The sequence below is a fragment of the Gekko japonicus genome, unplaced genomic scaffold, assembly GCF_001447785.1.
Source record: "Gekko japonicus isolate JY-2015 unplaced genomic scaffold, Gekko_japonicus_V1.1 scaffold1854, whole genome shotgun sequence".
Taxonomy (NCBI): Eukaryota; Metazoa; Chordata; class Lepidosauria; order Squamata; family Gekkonidae; genus Gekko; species Gekko japonicus.
The window spans coordinates 185,230-201,911 of NW_015163145.1; the positions used below are offsets into that span (position 1 = coordinate 185,230).

The window sequence follows — 16,682 nt, forward strand, 5'->3', positions numbered from 1 at the left end:
TCATTTGTTATGAGGGCCGGATCTGACATAAACGAGACCTTGTTGCGCCAGGCCGTGTGTGTCATAAAATGTAATGCCAGGTAGCAGAGATATAAACTTTATAAAGGACACAAACACAAAGATTTTTTTTTACTTAAAATAAAAACATGCTTAAAACATTAGGACTCTTGCAATATTTCGTTTATTTAACAGTATCTGATAACTTACACCTCTTGCTCTGAATTATTGCATTAAAATGTCTGTGCTGTTGCAAACTTGTGTAAGCTGTTCAAGTGTGCATCTGTAAGCTGCAAACCTACTTTTGATTTATTGACATTCACCTCAGAAATCTCGTGCTCAGAGTTCTGAGTCTAGGACCCAGGGGGAAACATGAAATGGCTGAGCGATTGAGAGAGTCTGGCGAAACAAGCGATGAAGCAGCAGCAGCAACAGAACTGGAAGGAGGAGATGGCTAGTTCCACTGCGGGCCTGATCTGGCCCCCGGGCCACATGTTTGACACCCCTGCTTTAGAGAAACATGAGTTAGGGGCCCATGAGGAATCACAGAGATAATCACGCATGTGGAATTTCTCTGTGGCCCAGAGTTTCTTCCTAAAAATCACTTTAAAAATGATCTCACCCTTCCTCCAAGAAACTCGAAGTTACATATATGGTTCTCTAACCCCACCCCCACCCCAAATTGTTGCCCCAAAGTTCTGAGATAATTTAAAATGACTGGTAGTGACTGACATAGCTGGGTCCCTTGGTTAAGGGGGAGTCTCAGTCTGCTCTCCTTGGCCATAGTCAGGCACTGTACTTATGGCTGCCAACTTCCCTCTAGGGCCTGGAGATCTCCCAGACTTACAATTGGCCTTGAGGCTACAGCGACCAGTTCTCCTGGAAGAAATGGCTGCTTTGGAGGGTGGACTTTATGGCATTATACACCCCACTGAGGTCCCTCCCCTCCTCAACCGCTCCCTCCTCACATCCCCCTCCCAACCTCCAGGAATTTCCCAACTTGGAGGAGTTGGCCACCCTAACTGTACAGGGTACTATGAGCAGCTAGGGAACTGGGCCTGTGTAGGCCTGTGAGCTGTGATCTTGGCCACTCAATCAAACTGCGGTGGTATTGGAGGGCATTGCTTAGGGAAACCTCTGAGAGTGAGAACTCATACGAAGCGTGTGTGGATTTTCTTTAATCCAGTTGTCAGAAAGCACTTTAGAACATCTGAAGTGGAGTGTCTTCCTGTTCCCCTGTCTTTTCTCATGAGGGGGCAACAGCTCATGCTGCTTCTCCCTATAGAGGGGAGAAAAAAGCGCAAGGGCAGGAAGGCAGCCCCACTGGCTGGCCTAAAACCATTCCTAACTCAGCTCCTCTACAGCGGTTCCTTGTAGAGGGAAGGGATGGTTTTGGGCCAAATTTTTTGTTATGGAATTCTCCACTTTTATGACAGAGGATGAGCAATTGGTCTTGTAGTTAGTAGTAAAGGGGGGGGGATAATCTGCCACACTTACTATGCTGCACCTGGCATTAATGGGGTACCAGGAGCAGAAAGAATGGTGAAAATAAACAGTTAACTGTGATTTGAGTCATTTAGAGCACCTTGGTGACTTTCATAAAAGCACGAGGGACCTTTTAGCATATGTTTCTGCCAGACAAGGGCCTTTTCTGCACCCGTATTTTGCCTCGGTTTCTGAGCGCATCCTATTCTCCCGTTCTGCATTCCCTCCCGCTTTCACTTCCAGTCTGTGTCGGGGTTTTCTCTTGTTTCTGCATTTGTTTTACAGGAATCTGCACTCAGACTGCTTCCAGCACACGGTTGCCCCATCATAACGACCAAAACTCCTTTTGCTGTGATTCTTTGTTCTCACCTCCTTTCGAATCACTTTCTAAAGTAGAATTGCTTCTGCGGGTATTTAAGCGCTGCCTGCTGCCTTTCCCCGTTTCTGCCTCTCTCTCTTTAAGTTGATACTCCTTCCCTTTTCTGCTTTCTTTTCCTCCTTCTCTAAAGACAAAAGAGGATGTGTCTTCCTGCTCTGGCAAACTTTTAAAAAGCCAGAGAGACCATAAGAAGGAACCAGTAAATACAAAGGACTTGGGGATTATCCGCCCCCAAATGTGTCAATCTTGCATGTGTGGGTCTGGATTTTCACCTCCCCTCCCTTTCTTTTTGCAGAATCATGGAAGGAGGGAGGAAGGGAGGGAGGGGTTGGCAACCAGTTAGCTCAAAAAAAAAAAATGCAGGTTTTGCCTGTAGATGCAGAATGCACACAGAATTCACAAATAAATAAACCAGAGAGGAGGAAACCAGTGCAGAGGGAATGCGTGCGACTGTGAAGTCAACCCTTCAGGCTTGACTCCTCGGATTCTTTGGAGCAAGCTGTCAGTGCAGAACGGGCCTGGGTCCCAGTTCATGCTGCGAGCACCGCCCGTCACCACGTTGCACAACTAATTATGTCTAACTGGTTTGTTTGAACCTGCAGCGAGAGGCAGCCATCAAATGCATCGTTCTTGCAACTAGGGGAGGTATACTCCGATGGGAAGAATGAAACTGGGGGGTTTTCTGCTAAAGCAGGGAGGTAACTTGAAAGTTTGGGGGGGTTTATTTCATAGGACAGCTACCGGGGCGAGTTCTATAAGCAAAGGAGGCAGAAGTGTTGGGGTCCCTATTGGGACACCTAACCGCGCTTCTTAGCACACAGGCTCCATCGCAAAGCCATTGGAGAGCCCACCGCATCCAGCTTTTGAGTGAACTACGCTTTTCCGCGGTTGCCTTGGAACTCGGTTTTTGTGAACCAGGGCTTGTGCCAGCACAGTGCAGTGAGCAGACTGTTGTGTTTAGACATGAAAGGCCAGTGTCGGATCTGAACTCAGCCAGGGGAATTCACTGGGTGGCCTTAGGCACCTCATTACCTTTGAATTATTGCTCTAAAGAGGATACAGGATAAACTGGCTTGAGCCCAGTGCAAAAAAGGAATCTCAGTAAATTATACTTTTTGCGTAAGTGGCTCTTCAATACTTTGCGAAACTGCACCTCCAGCCACGGCAGTTACTCTGCGATCCAAGCCCCGTCACTTTGCCAAACAGGAGGTGATGGTTATCAGCTCTACAGCTGGGCCAAAACAGGGGCTCCTCCCCCTAATGTTTTCATGGTCCCTAAACACTACCCCCCCCTTCCAGTAATTTATCAGGAAGGGGCATCAGAAAGAGGAGGCAGCTGTGTCAGTCTGTCTGTAGCAGGAGAAAAGAGCAAGAGACCAGGAGCACCTGAAAGACTAACACAATCTGTGGCAGGGGAGGAGTGTTCATGGCTAGAACATGAGTCCATGTGGCCTTATATCTTGGGTCTGAAATCGCTCCACTTTGCCAGATAGGCCAGATGGACTCACATTCTAGATGCCTCTGAAGAAGTGAACTATGACTCATGCAAGCTCTTCCCTGCCCCAAATTTGGTTAGTTTTTCAGGTGCTGCTGGACTCTTGCGCTTTTCTGCTGCTACAGACAGACTAACACGGCTACCCATCTTGATCCAGGGATCATTTCCTGCAGGGGCGCACAGGAGTGGAGCTCCGGCAGTAAAGAGCCCAGGGGGCGGGCACATGCAACAAGCACCACCCCCTGCTCCCAGCAGCTCTCAGTCAGAGCAAGAAGCAGCCAGGTAAGCTGCAGAGCCGCCCCCCCCCCCGGCCCTCGGTCCAAAACAGTCCAGTGGCACCTTTCAGACCAAGTCTTATTCAGGTACAAGCTCTCCCTCCTCTGCGAGGACAGATCTGCACGTCCCCCCCCCTCCAATAGCTAGCAATCCAAAAGAGTCCAGTGGAGCCTGAGCGGGTGGGTGTTGCCTTCTGACACACTTCCGGTGAGGTCAGGGGGTGTGGCATATGCAAATGAGTTATCCTAGTGTGTTATGCTAATGAGTTCCTGCACCTCTTTTTCTACGAAATGACCCCTGTCTTGATCTATCTCAAGAAGTGAGCAGTGGCTCGTGGAAGCTCCTCCCCTGCCCCAAATTTGGGTAGTCCTTAAGGTGCTGCTGGGCTCTTGCTCTTTTCTACAGCTGGGATAATGGTCCGTATTATGGTGCATTTACCTAAAGTTTTTTTTCTTCCTTAGGCACCTTCTTATCATTCTGCAGCAGTGTGAGGAATGCACGCACACACCCCTCATGCTAGTTAGGCAAGCCGGGTCTGTTTTCCTGTGCTGGATTTTAAAAATGGGCCATTGACTCTCCTGGACACCAAGACAGGGACCCCTGTGCCGGTTGTCATGTGGGTGTGTTATGTGCCACCAAGCTGCTTCTGACTTAAAGGACCTCTAAAACCATCGTCAACAGCCTTGCTGGGGTCTTGCAAACGGGTTGCCTTAGCGATCCAGGAATCCCCCCTCTCCTTTGAAGTAAAGGCAACCTACAGTCTTGCTGGCCCTAGTGATCCCAGGGCCCCACTGTGATTGGCCACAGGCCACTGTGATGTCATAGCTCACCCTGTGACCTTTCAAGGGACAGGGTCACTTAACAAGAGTGCCAGTAAAAGAGGAGCTACTCATGGTGGTAACAGCTGCCCAAAAGGGAGATGTAGGAGGGACTGAGGGGCACTTTGCATCCCTCAACCACTTTTCACACACACACACACACACACACACACACACACACCTGTTCAGGGGTGAACATTTGGGTTCCTTCAAACGGGGGGGGGGGGAAGATTCACAACAGGTGCCTCTGAACTCCTCCCTCCAGGAAAATATTTCGTGTTTACACTGCAGAAACACTGCTGAGCAGGTGCACAGTGGTAAAGCGCATAGCCTAACTACTTTAGATTATTGCAGTAATCCATTTTGAAAACACAGGGAGAGACAATGTGGGGACTTGGACTGAGCCACCACCCAGTACAAATTTGATTCTTGACTTTTAGCAGTCCATTTACAAATGTGTATTGATTCGTTAAGACAAAGCTGTTGTTAAACTGCAGTTCTCAAGCTCATATAACCTTTGCTGGTCTGTGGAACTGTCATAGGAACATAAGAGAAGCCAATGTTGGATCAGGCCAATGGCCCACCAAGTCCGACACTCTGTATCACACAGTGGCCAAAAATACCAGGTGCCATCAGGAGGTCACGCAGTGAGGCCGTGACACTAGAAGCCATCCCTTGCCCCAGACTGAGAGTTCCTATCTATACCTTGTGGCTAATAGCCACCAGTGTTCCCTCTAAGCTGAGTTAGTGTGAGCTAGCTCACAGTTTTTTAGCCTCCAGCTCACACAGTTTTGTCTTAGCTCAGGAAGGATGGCTCCAGAGCAAACTAATTTATGCAGTAGCCAAATTGCTCACTCACAACTTGAATGCCAGGCGCTCATAAAGTAGAATTTTTACTCATAAGACTCTACAGCTTAGAAGGAGCATTGATAGCTACCGATGGACCTCTGCTCCAGATGTTTATCTAATTCCCTCTTGAAGCCGTCCATGCTTGTAGCCGTCACCACTTCCTGTGGCAGTGAATTCCATGTGTTAATCACTCTTTGGGTGAAGAAGTACTTCCTTTTATCTGTTCTAACCCGACCGCTCAGCAATTTCACTGAGTGCCCACGAGTTCTTGTATTGTGAGAAAGGGAGAAAAGTACCTCTTTCTCTACCTGCTCTGTCCCATGCATAATCTTATACACCTCGATCATGTCACCCCTCAGTCATCGTTTCTCCAAGCTAAAGAGCCCTAGGTGCTTTAAAGAGTCAGCCAAAGTCTTTGTACTGAACCATTTTAGCCAAAACGATGAGCTGTCCATGAATGATGCCCCGGCACTGCAAGTGTCGCTCCTACCTGGGAGTCACTGAATCATCAAGGCCGAAGAGCGAGTTAAATGTCTGGCTCCTTGGTTTCCACTGGGGCCCATGCCAATCAACACTTCCTGCTGGGTCATCATTTTGACAAACCGTCTTGTTTGAACAGAAGCTGTTGCTTCCATGACTTGTTGGTGGAATTTTGGTCTGAATGTTCTTACTCAGCAAATACATTACTAAGATGTCAAGAAAGCTCAGAATGTGACAAAAGAAACCGCCAGAACCAAAGAGCTTAGGCTAAATCTACCCCCCCCCGGTCACTTCTGCTGACTCTCAATAACGTTTCTGCCTCATCCAGACTCGCGCAATGACACATGTGCAGAATTCGCCTGCCAAAGCTTGGCACAGAAACCAGTTCAGCCACGATAGTTACTGGGCACGGGGAAGAAGCGAAGCCTTTCCACAGGAATACAGACACTGGGTCAGACAGCTACTTATTTCTGCTCTTTAACTGACCCCCATCAAAGAAGGGCATTTATGTCAGCCAGATTTAACGCATTGCCATCGGCCATCTTCTCTGGAAGATGCCATAAAATCCCTTATGAACTTACACAATGCCCTTGTAGTCAGGGTGTCATCGAATCCATTTCCCACGTTCTTTTAAATTGTCCATTTTATACTAAGACCCGGGATAAATTTCTGGACACCCTTCTTTTTACATGGCGTGGTCTCCCTGAGAGTGTCAAGGTCCAGTTGCTACTCTTGGGGGCAAAACCCTTCTATAGCTTTTAATGTTGCCTGTTTTCTTCGATCTGCAATTCGAATCAGGGAAACTATAAACTGATTGGTTCTTTTTGTTATTGTTGTCTGTACGACAGCCACACTTTTGATGTATTCCTAAATTTTAATGTACTTTTATCTCTGATATGCCAATAAAGGTTGTCTGTCTGTCACCGGAATACATTGAAAATATTCGATACAGTTGTCCTGAGCTAGCTCCCGAGTATTGTAACAGCAGCAAAAGCACTGCAAAGGATGCTGAAGCTCTTCCAACCACACTGCATCTTCCTTACCCTCTCCGTTTCCGATCCTGTAGAGCCACTGCTTTTCCTCTCAGGCTATGAAGTCTCTGTTTAAGGGAACTCCCGTTGTTATCAGTTTGATCTCCCAGATTGACAGGTAACCCTACTGCGAAGTGTTTGGCTTTCACTTGGGGCGACAGGCCCACCCCGCAGAGGATGAAGTGTGAGAACAGCAGCATGTTGAGTAGTTGACAATTCTTAGGATTTCCTAACTCCATCCGATACCAGTTTATCCTTGTCTGGATTCTTGGCTTGGATCTTGTAGTATGGCTCAATGTGGAAGGTGCTTCTATCTGAAGAACAGAACTTCCCCCTCTTCCTCTTTGGCCACCTTAAAGATTAAGGTGAACTGCTACTCACGGGGGGGGGGGCAGAATCCACAACATTTCTCTTCTCCTTCAGTTAGTGGGGACTTGTGGCTCAGTGGTGGAGCATCTGCCTGGCATTCAGAAGGTCCTAGCGGTAGGTAACCAGGCAGACCTCCACCTAAGACCCCAGGGGGGGGGGCAGAATCCACAACATTTCTCTTCTCCTTCAGTTAGTGGGGACTTGTGGCTCAGTGGTGGAGCATCTGCCTGGCATTCAGAAGGTCCTAGCGGTAGGTAACCAGGCAGACCTCCACCTAAGACCCCAGAGAGCTGCTGTGAGTCTGAGTAGGCAATACTGAGCTCTATGAACCAATGGTCTGATTCAGTATAAGGCAGACTCATGTGGCCTTAACCTGTATATACAGGCTACGGCCGATCCACCTAAAAAACGGAAGAGGACCTGGAAGAGATCTTATGTCTTTCGTTGCTGAGTGTTTTGTCTAAACCAGCACAAAACCCTGAGATCCCACAGGAAGGTCCCAATTCAAATAGGGCTTTAGGAATAAGAAAAGACTCTCTCATACACATTTACACTTGCGTAGTATGGTGCGTCTTAGAACAGAATCATATAATGTTAGAGCTGGAAGGGACCTTGCAGGTCGTCAAGTCCAACCCCCTGCACTCTGCAGGAGCATAGCCGAAAGATAGCCCTACAACATACCCGAAAGATGGTCGTCCAGCCTCCGCTTGAAAATGTCCAGTGAAGGAGTATCCACCACCTCCCGAGGCAATCTGTTCCACTGCTCAACCACTCTTACAGTTAGGACGTTTCTCCTGAGACTTAGCCGGTATTGACTCCGTTGTAACTTCCACCCATTAGATCTAGTCTTGCAGTCGGGACCAAGAGAGAATAGATCTGCTCCATCTGCTACCTGACAGCCCTTCAAATATTTGAAGACTGCAATCATGTCCCCTCTAAGCCTTCTCTTTCCCAGGTTAAACATACCCAACTTTCAGCCTTTCCTCATAAGACTTGGATTCCAACCCTCTCACCATCCTGGTTGCCCTCTTCTGGACACGCTCGAGCTTGTCAACATCCTTTCTAAAACGTGGTGCCCAAAACTGGACACAGGACTCCAGGTGAGGCCTGACCATAGCAGGATAGAGCGGAACTACCACCTCCCGTGATCTGGACACGATGCTTCTGTTAATGCATCTTAAGATTGCATTAGCTTTCTTCGCAGTCACATTGCACTGCAGGCTCATGTTTAGCTTGGGTTTGGCAATAAGCATGGGTTGAACAAGGGAGTCTTGTTCAAGACCAAAGGCATGGGTAATCAACGCAGAACATTCCCCAGGAATATTGCAAGAAGCCAGGCTGAATGGCAGTATAAGGGGATGGATGTTGTTTCCTTGGAGGGTACTACTCTGCTGAGCATTCAAAACGTGTTGCCTGTTGCTTCCAAAACTAATCTTCGGTATACTCCCACCAGCCAATAGTCCAAGGGTCAGCAAGTGAAGAGAGAAGGTCACCGTGAGCTGGACACGGCTCTGATCTCCTCTAGTTTCCTCTGGTTCTGGACAGTACTGTGGGTGGGGGGACGGAAGCTCTTAGCTGACGTTCAAGTTGGAAGTTATCTCAATGAAGCTGACTCAAATCTTCACGCTCTTTATGTTTTTATACAAAAAAATTTAATAAATATTTTTCAAGATTTATTGCCAGGAATAACACATCAGAGATGTATTTTCATGTTCATGTGTAACACTAATATTACCATACAAGATAATCTTTTATGATCTCAGTGGATGGCCCATTGAGATAATTAAGTCTTAAGCCTTTTTTTTTAAAAAAATCATTTTTGATCTTCCAACTTCATTAATAGCACTTTGATTTGCTCTTATTTTTTTCTTTCTTTCTTAAGGCGGGCAGTGGACTCTGGCAAACCTACTCAGTGGTCTTACTGAATATTCTACTGTTCAAGTATTCAGCAACTAGCTTATTAGAATACTTCCTAAATACAGTAGATTACAAAAGAAAAAAATCAAACCTACAAGTGGTTCAGTATTACCTATTCATGGTGGGCGGGAAAAATCAAAAGAGTTTACAAAATAAGATTTCGGTGTTTCCAACTTCACACACTAACTTGATATTTTTAATTACATACATCCACTCACATTTCTCATGTTTCATCTACAGAAGGTTATCGCTCCTTTTGTGTTCCCTTAAACTGCTGCGTAGCAGATTTTCTGCCCGTCAATCCTTTCCTTTCCCCCACCCCATGTCCAAAGCAGCCAGAAAAATTTTTAAAAAATAAAAACAGAACAAAAACTAGTCTAAGTTCTAAACTGCCTCAGCCACCAGTACTTACAAAATAGTTTAAAGTGATATTATGGAAGGTGGTTTCTCTTTAAAAAAACAACAACAACAACAACAAAAAACACTTGGACATTGTACAAAAAAGCCAGCATCAAGGCATGAAAGCCCATCCTATTTGTTAAAATAAAAACTTGATTTTCAGAACACCTTAAATTTTGGCATGTAGGCAACAAGTAACCAGGTGGGGGAGAGGTCAAAAGAAGAAGCCGTCAGCTTACAACGCTATGAAAAACCTTCAACTCTAAACACGTATGTATAAATTAAAAAAAAAGGAATGATATTTAAGGCTCTTGATTATTAAGTTAATAAATCAAATATACACAGTGATTAATAAAAAAGAATTATTTACATAACTATACAAACTTCTACTTTTGACACATTTTCCTCTCAATTCTTCATTTTTTTTTACCAGCCACTGCTGACAAGAAGTCCTCCACAGTCCCCTCCCTCTGCCCTCCCCCCCGACAAAAACAATACAATAAAAAAATAAATAATAAACTTTTTTTTGATAGTTGCCGTGGTTCTGAGCTGCAAAGGCACTTCCAAATACAGAACTAGTTATACGTCATCATAAAACCAATATACAAAAGAACTCTAATTCAATAAATAAATAAAACGTATTCGTCTAAGACGGTAATATAAATCATGACATCTCAAGAGAAGGAAGGAAGGGGGGGGGGAGGAAAACAAAACGTGTGTTTTTGCTACAGGAAAAAGCTAAATAAAGCTATACGATAACCTTACGGAACCTTTCCGGGGGGCATTTCTGACTAGTTCTGCAGAGATGTGAAATGCAGCACTTGGTAAACCAGCCAACCACAGCAACTATCACTGCCAGTGTAAGCCAGCTTGTCAAAACTTAAATTAACACAGGGATTCTAAGCAAATAATAGCCTTAGACTCGAAAATATTACACAACCGTTTTAAGAACTACAAGCTCCGAGTTGCCTTGAATTGATCGGTTAAAGGCCCTGCACAGCAGCACCTGCGGTCTGCTATACAATGTACTCCATTCGGTTTAAACTTTGTGCGCTTTCCAAGTCCCGGTTGTCCTGTTTGTTTGTCCAGTTCGGGTGTTTTGTGGGCGTGCCGTTGGGGGGCTTTTCGTCTCTGTCTACCAGCGTGTATGCTGCTTGTTTCGCAAAGCGGGTTTTCTGCTGGTGTTTATCCATGTCGTCTTCCTCCACCTCAGAGTTGTGTGTCCTTATTTTGGCAATTTTTGTGTTCTTGTTTTCATAGTCTTTGATGGGGACGGCGTTAGCGCCGTGTTTCTCGATGGGGTTCTTGATCTGATTCAGCTGCTCCCTCACGTTGTTGGTGGTGTTGTCGTCTGACGCCGTGTGGGTGTGGGCGCTCTGCTTCCGGCGCTTCCGGAGGCACCAGTAAAAGGCGGTGACCAGGCAGCAGACCCAAGCCACCGTTAGCACAGAGCTCAGCAACGGCACCAAGAAATCTGGAACGCAAGTTGGACTCTCGTTAAATACTTCCAAAGCTATTCAAGCAGCAGCATTTTAGGGAAACGGATGCCCTGGCCCATCCCCACCTGACGCCTTTTAGCCCTTTATCTTTTTAGAAGCACCTTAACAAGGTTGAACAGAAATACGACTGTTTGAAATAAAAAGGGGACAATCCTCCGTGACTCTGACAGCCTCCCGGTATCTGCACAATAGATTCATGACCGACCAGGTGGAATCATAAACCTGAAGCGTGGCAGGATCTCTCTCGTCCCGAGGCTGACTGCCTCCACAACCCAGATTTCTGATGTCAGCCTTTCTGCTTCAGGACTGCCCTTATGGGCACCCTACAAAGGCAAGAGCCCTTTTCAAACGCCCTTTAGGAAACAGAGGGGGAACGGCAAGTCTTCTCCCAACTAGGCCCGAAAGCTCATTTTCACAAGCCAAGGCCCTATTTGAAAACCTAATCCACTCTAACTCTCCGGAGTTGTGAGGAAAGGAAGTGTATTTCCCCTTCTTGTGGCAACATATTTCAGTCTTATGCTCCGACAAGAACCAAGCCATTTTCATGAGGCCAAACCAATGGAAGATTTGATACTTACATTAAGCTGGGGAACAGGGACCAGAGTACCTACGGGACCGCCTCTCCCGGTATTTCCCCCAGACAGCATGACGCTCAGGAGATCAACACCCACGGGAAGTCCCTGGCCCAAAGAGCCCCCAGCTGCCCTCAACCAGAGACAAGGCCTTCTTGGTCTTGGCTCCGAGTCAGTGGAACTCCCTCTGCCTACCAACATCAGGGCCCGGAGGGATTTGCTACAATTCCGCAACGCCTGCAAGGCAGACATGTTCTGCCAAGCAAACGGTTGAGGACAGCGATGTTTTTTTAACAAGCTGCTTCTTATCTCCCCCATGCTAATATAAACTGGGGGCTCAAAATTTTATATTATTGGCACCATGTAGATAAGATACCAGGATCTGGCTCTCGATTTAGCATTTTTAGAATGTTTTAACATATTCCCTATGAATTTATTGTATGGATTTGTATGAATCTGTTGTACACCGCCCTGAGCCCGCTTCGCTGGGAGGGCGGTATAGAAGCCAAATGAGATAAATTAAATAATAAAACAATCAATTAAAGCAATTCGTTACAGCTTGAATGGGCATCTTCCGACATTAGGAACTAATCAGTTTGGATCCAAAGATGTCTTTGCACAAGTCGAAAGCGCTTCCACTCATAAAGTAAAGGTAAAGGTTCCCTTGCTCGAAAGCCAGTCGAATACGACTCTAGGGTTGCGGTCCTCATCTCCGTTTCAAAGCCGAAGAGCCAGCGCTGTCCGAAGACGTTTCCGTGGTCATGTGGCCGGCATGACTAAACACCAAGGTGCACGGAACACTGTTACCTTCCCACCGAAGTGGTACCTACTTATCTACTTGCAATTTCTTGCTTTCGAACTGCTAGGTTGGCAGGAGCTGGAACTAGAGATGGGAGCTCACTCCATCATGCGACACCCGGGTCTCGAACTGCTGAACTACCGACCTTCCACAGCCTGCAGTTCAGCGTCTAAATCACTTGAGCCACCACAGCTCCTGCTTTCGCTCATGCCAGGGGGCAAAACATGAAATTTCTAAAGACCTTTCCACTCAGGCTTGAACACGCATACCCCTTCCGTCCCATGTTGATACGGGTAGCCCCCCAACTCTCAGCAGTAGCTGGGGTGGGGATGACACGGCAGCACGGCAGAATGTAAGCACCCAGCTGGATCAGACCAGTGGTTCATCTAGCCCAGCATACTGTTTCACACAATGGCCAACCAGTGGACCTGGAGGGCCAAAAAATAGGACACACGGAGGCCAAGGCCTTGCCACTGGTGTTGCCTCCCTAGCACTCGTATTCAGAGGTTTACTTTGTCTGAATGTCGGTGCTCTTCTTTAGTCACTATGGCTAGTAGTCACTGATAGACCTGTCCTCCGTGAACCTCTCTAATCCCCTTCTAGGACCGTATTTCAAAGAGTTACAAAAACCCAGTCTGTGTGTGGACAGCCTGCTCATGGGTCTTAGTACCTAGCAGCGAACAAGACTGTTTTAGGGCAAATTTGATATACACAGAACGTTCTTTCTTTTTTAACAAGGAAAAAGTGGATACAGACATTCAGTCCTCTTTTAAGACTTACCTGTTTTGCTTTTTACTGGCCGCTTTTGTACCCGGACCTCTGCAACTGCTGCAAAAAGTGTGCTGTTCCCATCACGCTTGCTAACAAGATCGATAATTTTATCAGTTATTTCTTTTATTGGGTTCTCTTCCTCCTGGATATCTTCGGCAGACTGGGGAGGGGAGAGAGTGTGGTTGAATAATGAGGTGAGTTGGTTCTTGAGACATCTCTTAAGTCATCATGTGCAACAGGAGTAAATAATTTCTCAGAAGGATATAAAACACATCCTACTATTTGGCCAAAATATGGGAAACCACTCACTTCTCCCAATGCGGTAGAAAAGAGGAGGAGATTGGATTTATACCCCGCCCTTCACTTGGGAGTCTCAGCGGCTTACAAACTCTTTTCCCTTCCCCTCCCCACAACAGACACCCTGGGAGGTGGGTGGAGCTGAGAGAGTTCCTTCGAGAACAGCTCTGACAGAACTATAGCTTGCCCAAGGTCATCCAGCAGGTGCAAGTGGAGGAGTGGGGAATCAAACCCATTTCTCCCAGATTAGAGTTCGCACACTTAACCACTACACACCGTGTGTGTGCAGAATTAAGCTTTGTTGTTCTTAAATGTGTCACTGGACTCAAACTTTGTTCTACTGCTACAAACAGACTAACATGGCTACCCATCTTGATCTATTACCAGTGGAAGCAACTACCAGTAACAGCTGTTATTCAGCACCATGTTATGTAAGCAACCCTCCACTTAAAAATAAACACTGGACAAAGAAGCTAGGATTCAAATTAGTATTGGTGCCAGTTACACTCTTATTAAAATGTGTAAACGTGCCTTTATTTTTGTTAGTACACTGGAGGTGGCTAACAAGAAACGTCATAGAAGGAATTATATTGAACCAATGGAAATTACAGCACTGAGGGCTGGAACGCTCTCGGTGTCCGGAAGTTGGCATTGCTGAGTGAGGGAAAGTCTTGATCCTCTACGGTTCTGACTGTGTCAAGCTGAGCAATTTAACTAGCTAGCCAAGGTACCGGAAGACTTACAATTGCAACATGGATTTCATTGTTTGCCAAGTGGGACGGTTCACAGGTGATGTAGATGGAATACTCAACAGAGACATTCTTCAAGATGCTCAGATTCCTCAACTCGCTACAGATGTGCTCTGTACTAAGGCCCTACAGGGAAAAGACAAAAAAATATATATATCTATGAGAACTGGGGAGGGTTTGCTGTTCTTTTTATCATCTGATCTATTCTCACTACCAAACGGACCTGGCTGGAGCTGGGCAGAACATCAACTCCATTAAGAACATAAGAGAAGCCATGTTGGATCAGGCCAATGGCCATCCAGTCCAACACTCTGTGTCACACAGTGGCCATAAATACCAGGTGCCATCGGGGTCCACCAGAGGGGGCAGAACTCCAGAGGCCCTCCCACTGTTACCCCTTCCCAGTATCAAGAAGACAGAGCATCACCGCCCCAGACGTAAGAACAGAAGAGAAGCCCATGTTGGATCACACAAATGGCCCATCCAGTCCAGCACTCTGTGTGACACAGTGGCCATAAACCATGGGCCATCAGGCGGTCCACCAGCAGGGTCAGGACTCCAGAAGCCCCCCCCCCACTGTTGCCCCCCCCAAGCACCAAGAATACAGAACCTCACTGCCCCAGACAGAGTCTTCCATCTGTCTCTTGTGGCTAATCGCCAATGATGAACCTCTGCGCCATATGTTTATCCAATCCCCTCTTGAAGCTGTCTACATTACAGCAGAAACCATAATATACAATCTGGGATGACTTGAGGACCATTTCACACAGTGCAGATTGGTTGCCCAGCTTACCGTCTCAATAGGGAAATCCAGCCGTGGAAGGCTGCCTGACAAATGTACCTACATTTTAGGTGGGCATCACGCAATCTGCAAAGCTACCTAAAGTATGCATGTAGAAAAGCCAGGTTTCGTTCTTTGTTTATCCTTTAAAATTCATTGGTAGCCTTGCCCAGGAATTTAAGCCTCCTCATCTACCATGTCTCCTAATAGTGATGCAAGGACATAGTGAAGTAGCCCCACATATGCCACCCTGAGCAACCCTGAGGGACGAACGTTCCCGCAAACACAGTGAAGAAAGACATTTTAGGGTTGGATTCGGACTTTTGACACAGGTGAGTAGAAAAGCGCAAGAGTCCAGTAGCACCTTAAAGACTGACAAAATTTGTGGCAGGGTAAGCTTTCGTGAGTCACTGCTCACTTCTACAGATACCTGAGGTGAGCAGTGACTCACGAACGTTCCGCCCCACCCACAAATTGTGTTAGTCTTTCAGGTGCTCATGGACTCTTTCTCTTTTCTACTGCTACAGACTAACACAGCTACCCATCTTGATACGTCAGGTTGTACTTATTGTACACACTAATTTCACCAACGACTCCAGTTAGTAATTCTGAACTGGTCAGCTGCTCTCTTTATAAATTATAGGCAAGAGGAGACCTACGTACCGGAGTCATCATCTCTTTGTTAAAGGTGAACGTGATGTTAGCACAATTGTCCTGATAGTACGAATCAGAACTGCACGTCTTCTTTCCCGGCTGTTGACTGGAAAGCCAGCATTCACCCACATTATGGCAAGGGTGCACAAAGCAGTTGTCTTCCTTAATAGGGACGCAGGTGTGTCCTGCAGGACATTCACTGTGGCCTTTGGCATTGATCAGACAAGGCTTCGGACCACACCAGACCTAGGAAGGGTCAAACAATCAATTGGCAACCGGGCTTTTGCACAGAAAAGGAGAAAAATGGCAGCTAGAAGAGTGAAAACGGTACCTTAGAACAGGTGACCTTTCCATTTGAACACTGGCAGCTATTGCATTCATCATCCCATTTAGACCCATCTGGAACAGTACGGCCATTAGCGATGCAAGGCCTTCCTGAAACTAAGAGTGGGGGGGGGGAGGAAAGAACATATTGAAGAGGGATTTATTCAGAAAGACACCTGAATCTCACAGAGGAGAGGAATGGAGGCACACCTTATGTCTCACAAATACTGGGAAAGCAGAAGGGAACCTAAAAATATCCTTCCATGAGTCTTTCCTTCAGGGGTTGGCTTTTCCACAGATATGGACCAATGCTACCTCCCTCCCCCTTCCTATTTTTCACTCATGGTATTTTCTGGGGAAAGACTACAGTCTGGAGGGCACAAATAAGGGGTGGATTTCTGGACTCCCACCGCCACCCGTTGTCCATCATACATTACCACAACAACTACATCTCTATATAACTTTATCATGTATGGACTACCTTCTTGGCATCTTGGACCGCTGCGGCCAGGTGGACAGATACAACGGTATCCATTGATTTCATCTACACACGTGGCTCCAAAAGCACAGGGTGAAGACTGGCACTCATTAATATCTGCAGGGGGGAGGGAAAACCATATGATTCATTGTGATAGGCTACAGAGACTGCTGTGGAACTTGCTCAAGGTTTTTAAAATACTGAGGGACCGAGGCGAATGACTTGTGCAGAATCCTCCCAACTGCAAGGTCACATACAGTGGT

The 16,682-nt window shown here is 46.6% G+C and overlaps 1 protein-coding gene across 1 annotated transcript in view; it reads right to left on the reverse strand.

The window, feature by feature from the left end:
* Positions 1-8,863: 8,863 nt before the first annotated feature.
* JAG1 (jagged 1) overlaps positions 8,864-16,682 on the reverse strand; it is a 111,621-nt gene continuing 103,802 nt past the window's right edge. Inside the window, exons 20-25 of the mRNA XM_015406997.1 lie at positions 16,423-16,536; positions 15,949-16,058; positions 15,627-15,863; positions 14,177-14,308; positions 13,146-13,296; positions 8,864-10,969 (exon numbers count right to left, since the gene is read on the reverse strand). Of these exons, the coding sequence (XP_015262483.1) occupies positions 10,512-10,969; positions 13,146-13,296; positions 14,177-14,308; positions 15,627-15,863; positions 15,949-16,058; positions 16,423-16,536 (1,202 nt within the window). The 3' untranslated portion in view covers positions 8,864-10,511. The remainder of the gene's footprint in view (positions 10,970-13,145; positions 13,297-14,176; positions 14,309-15,626; positions 15,864-15,948; positions 16,059-16,422; positions 16,537-16,682) is intronic.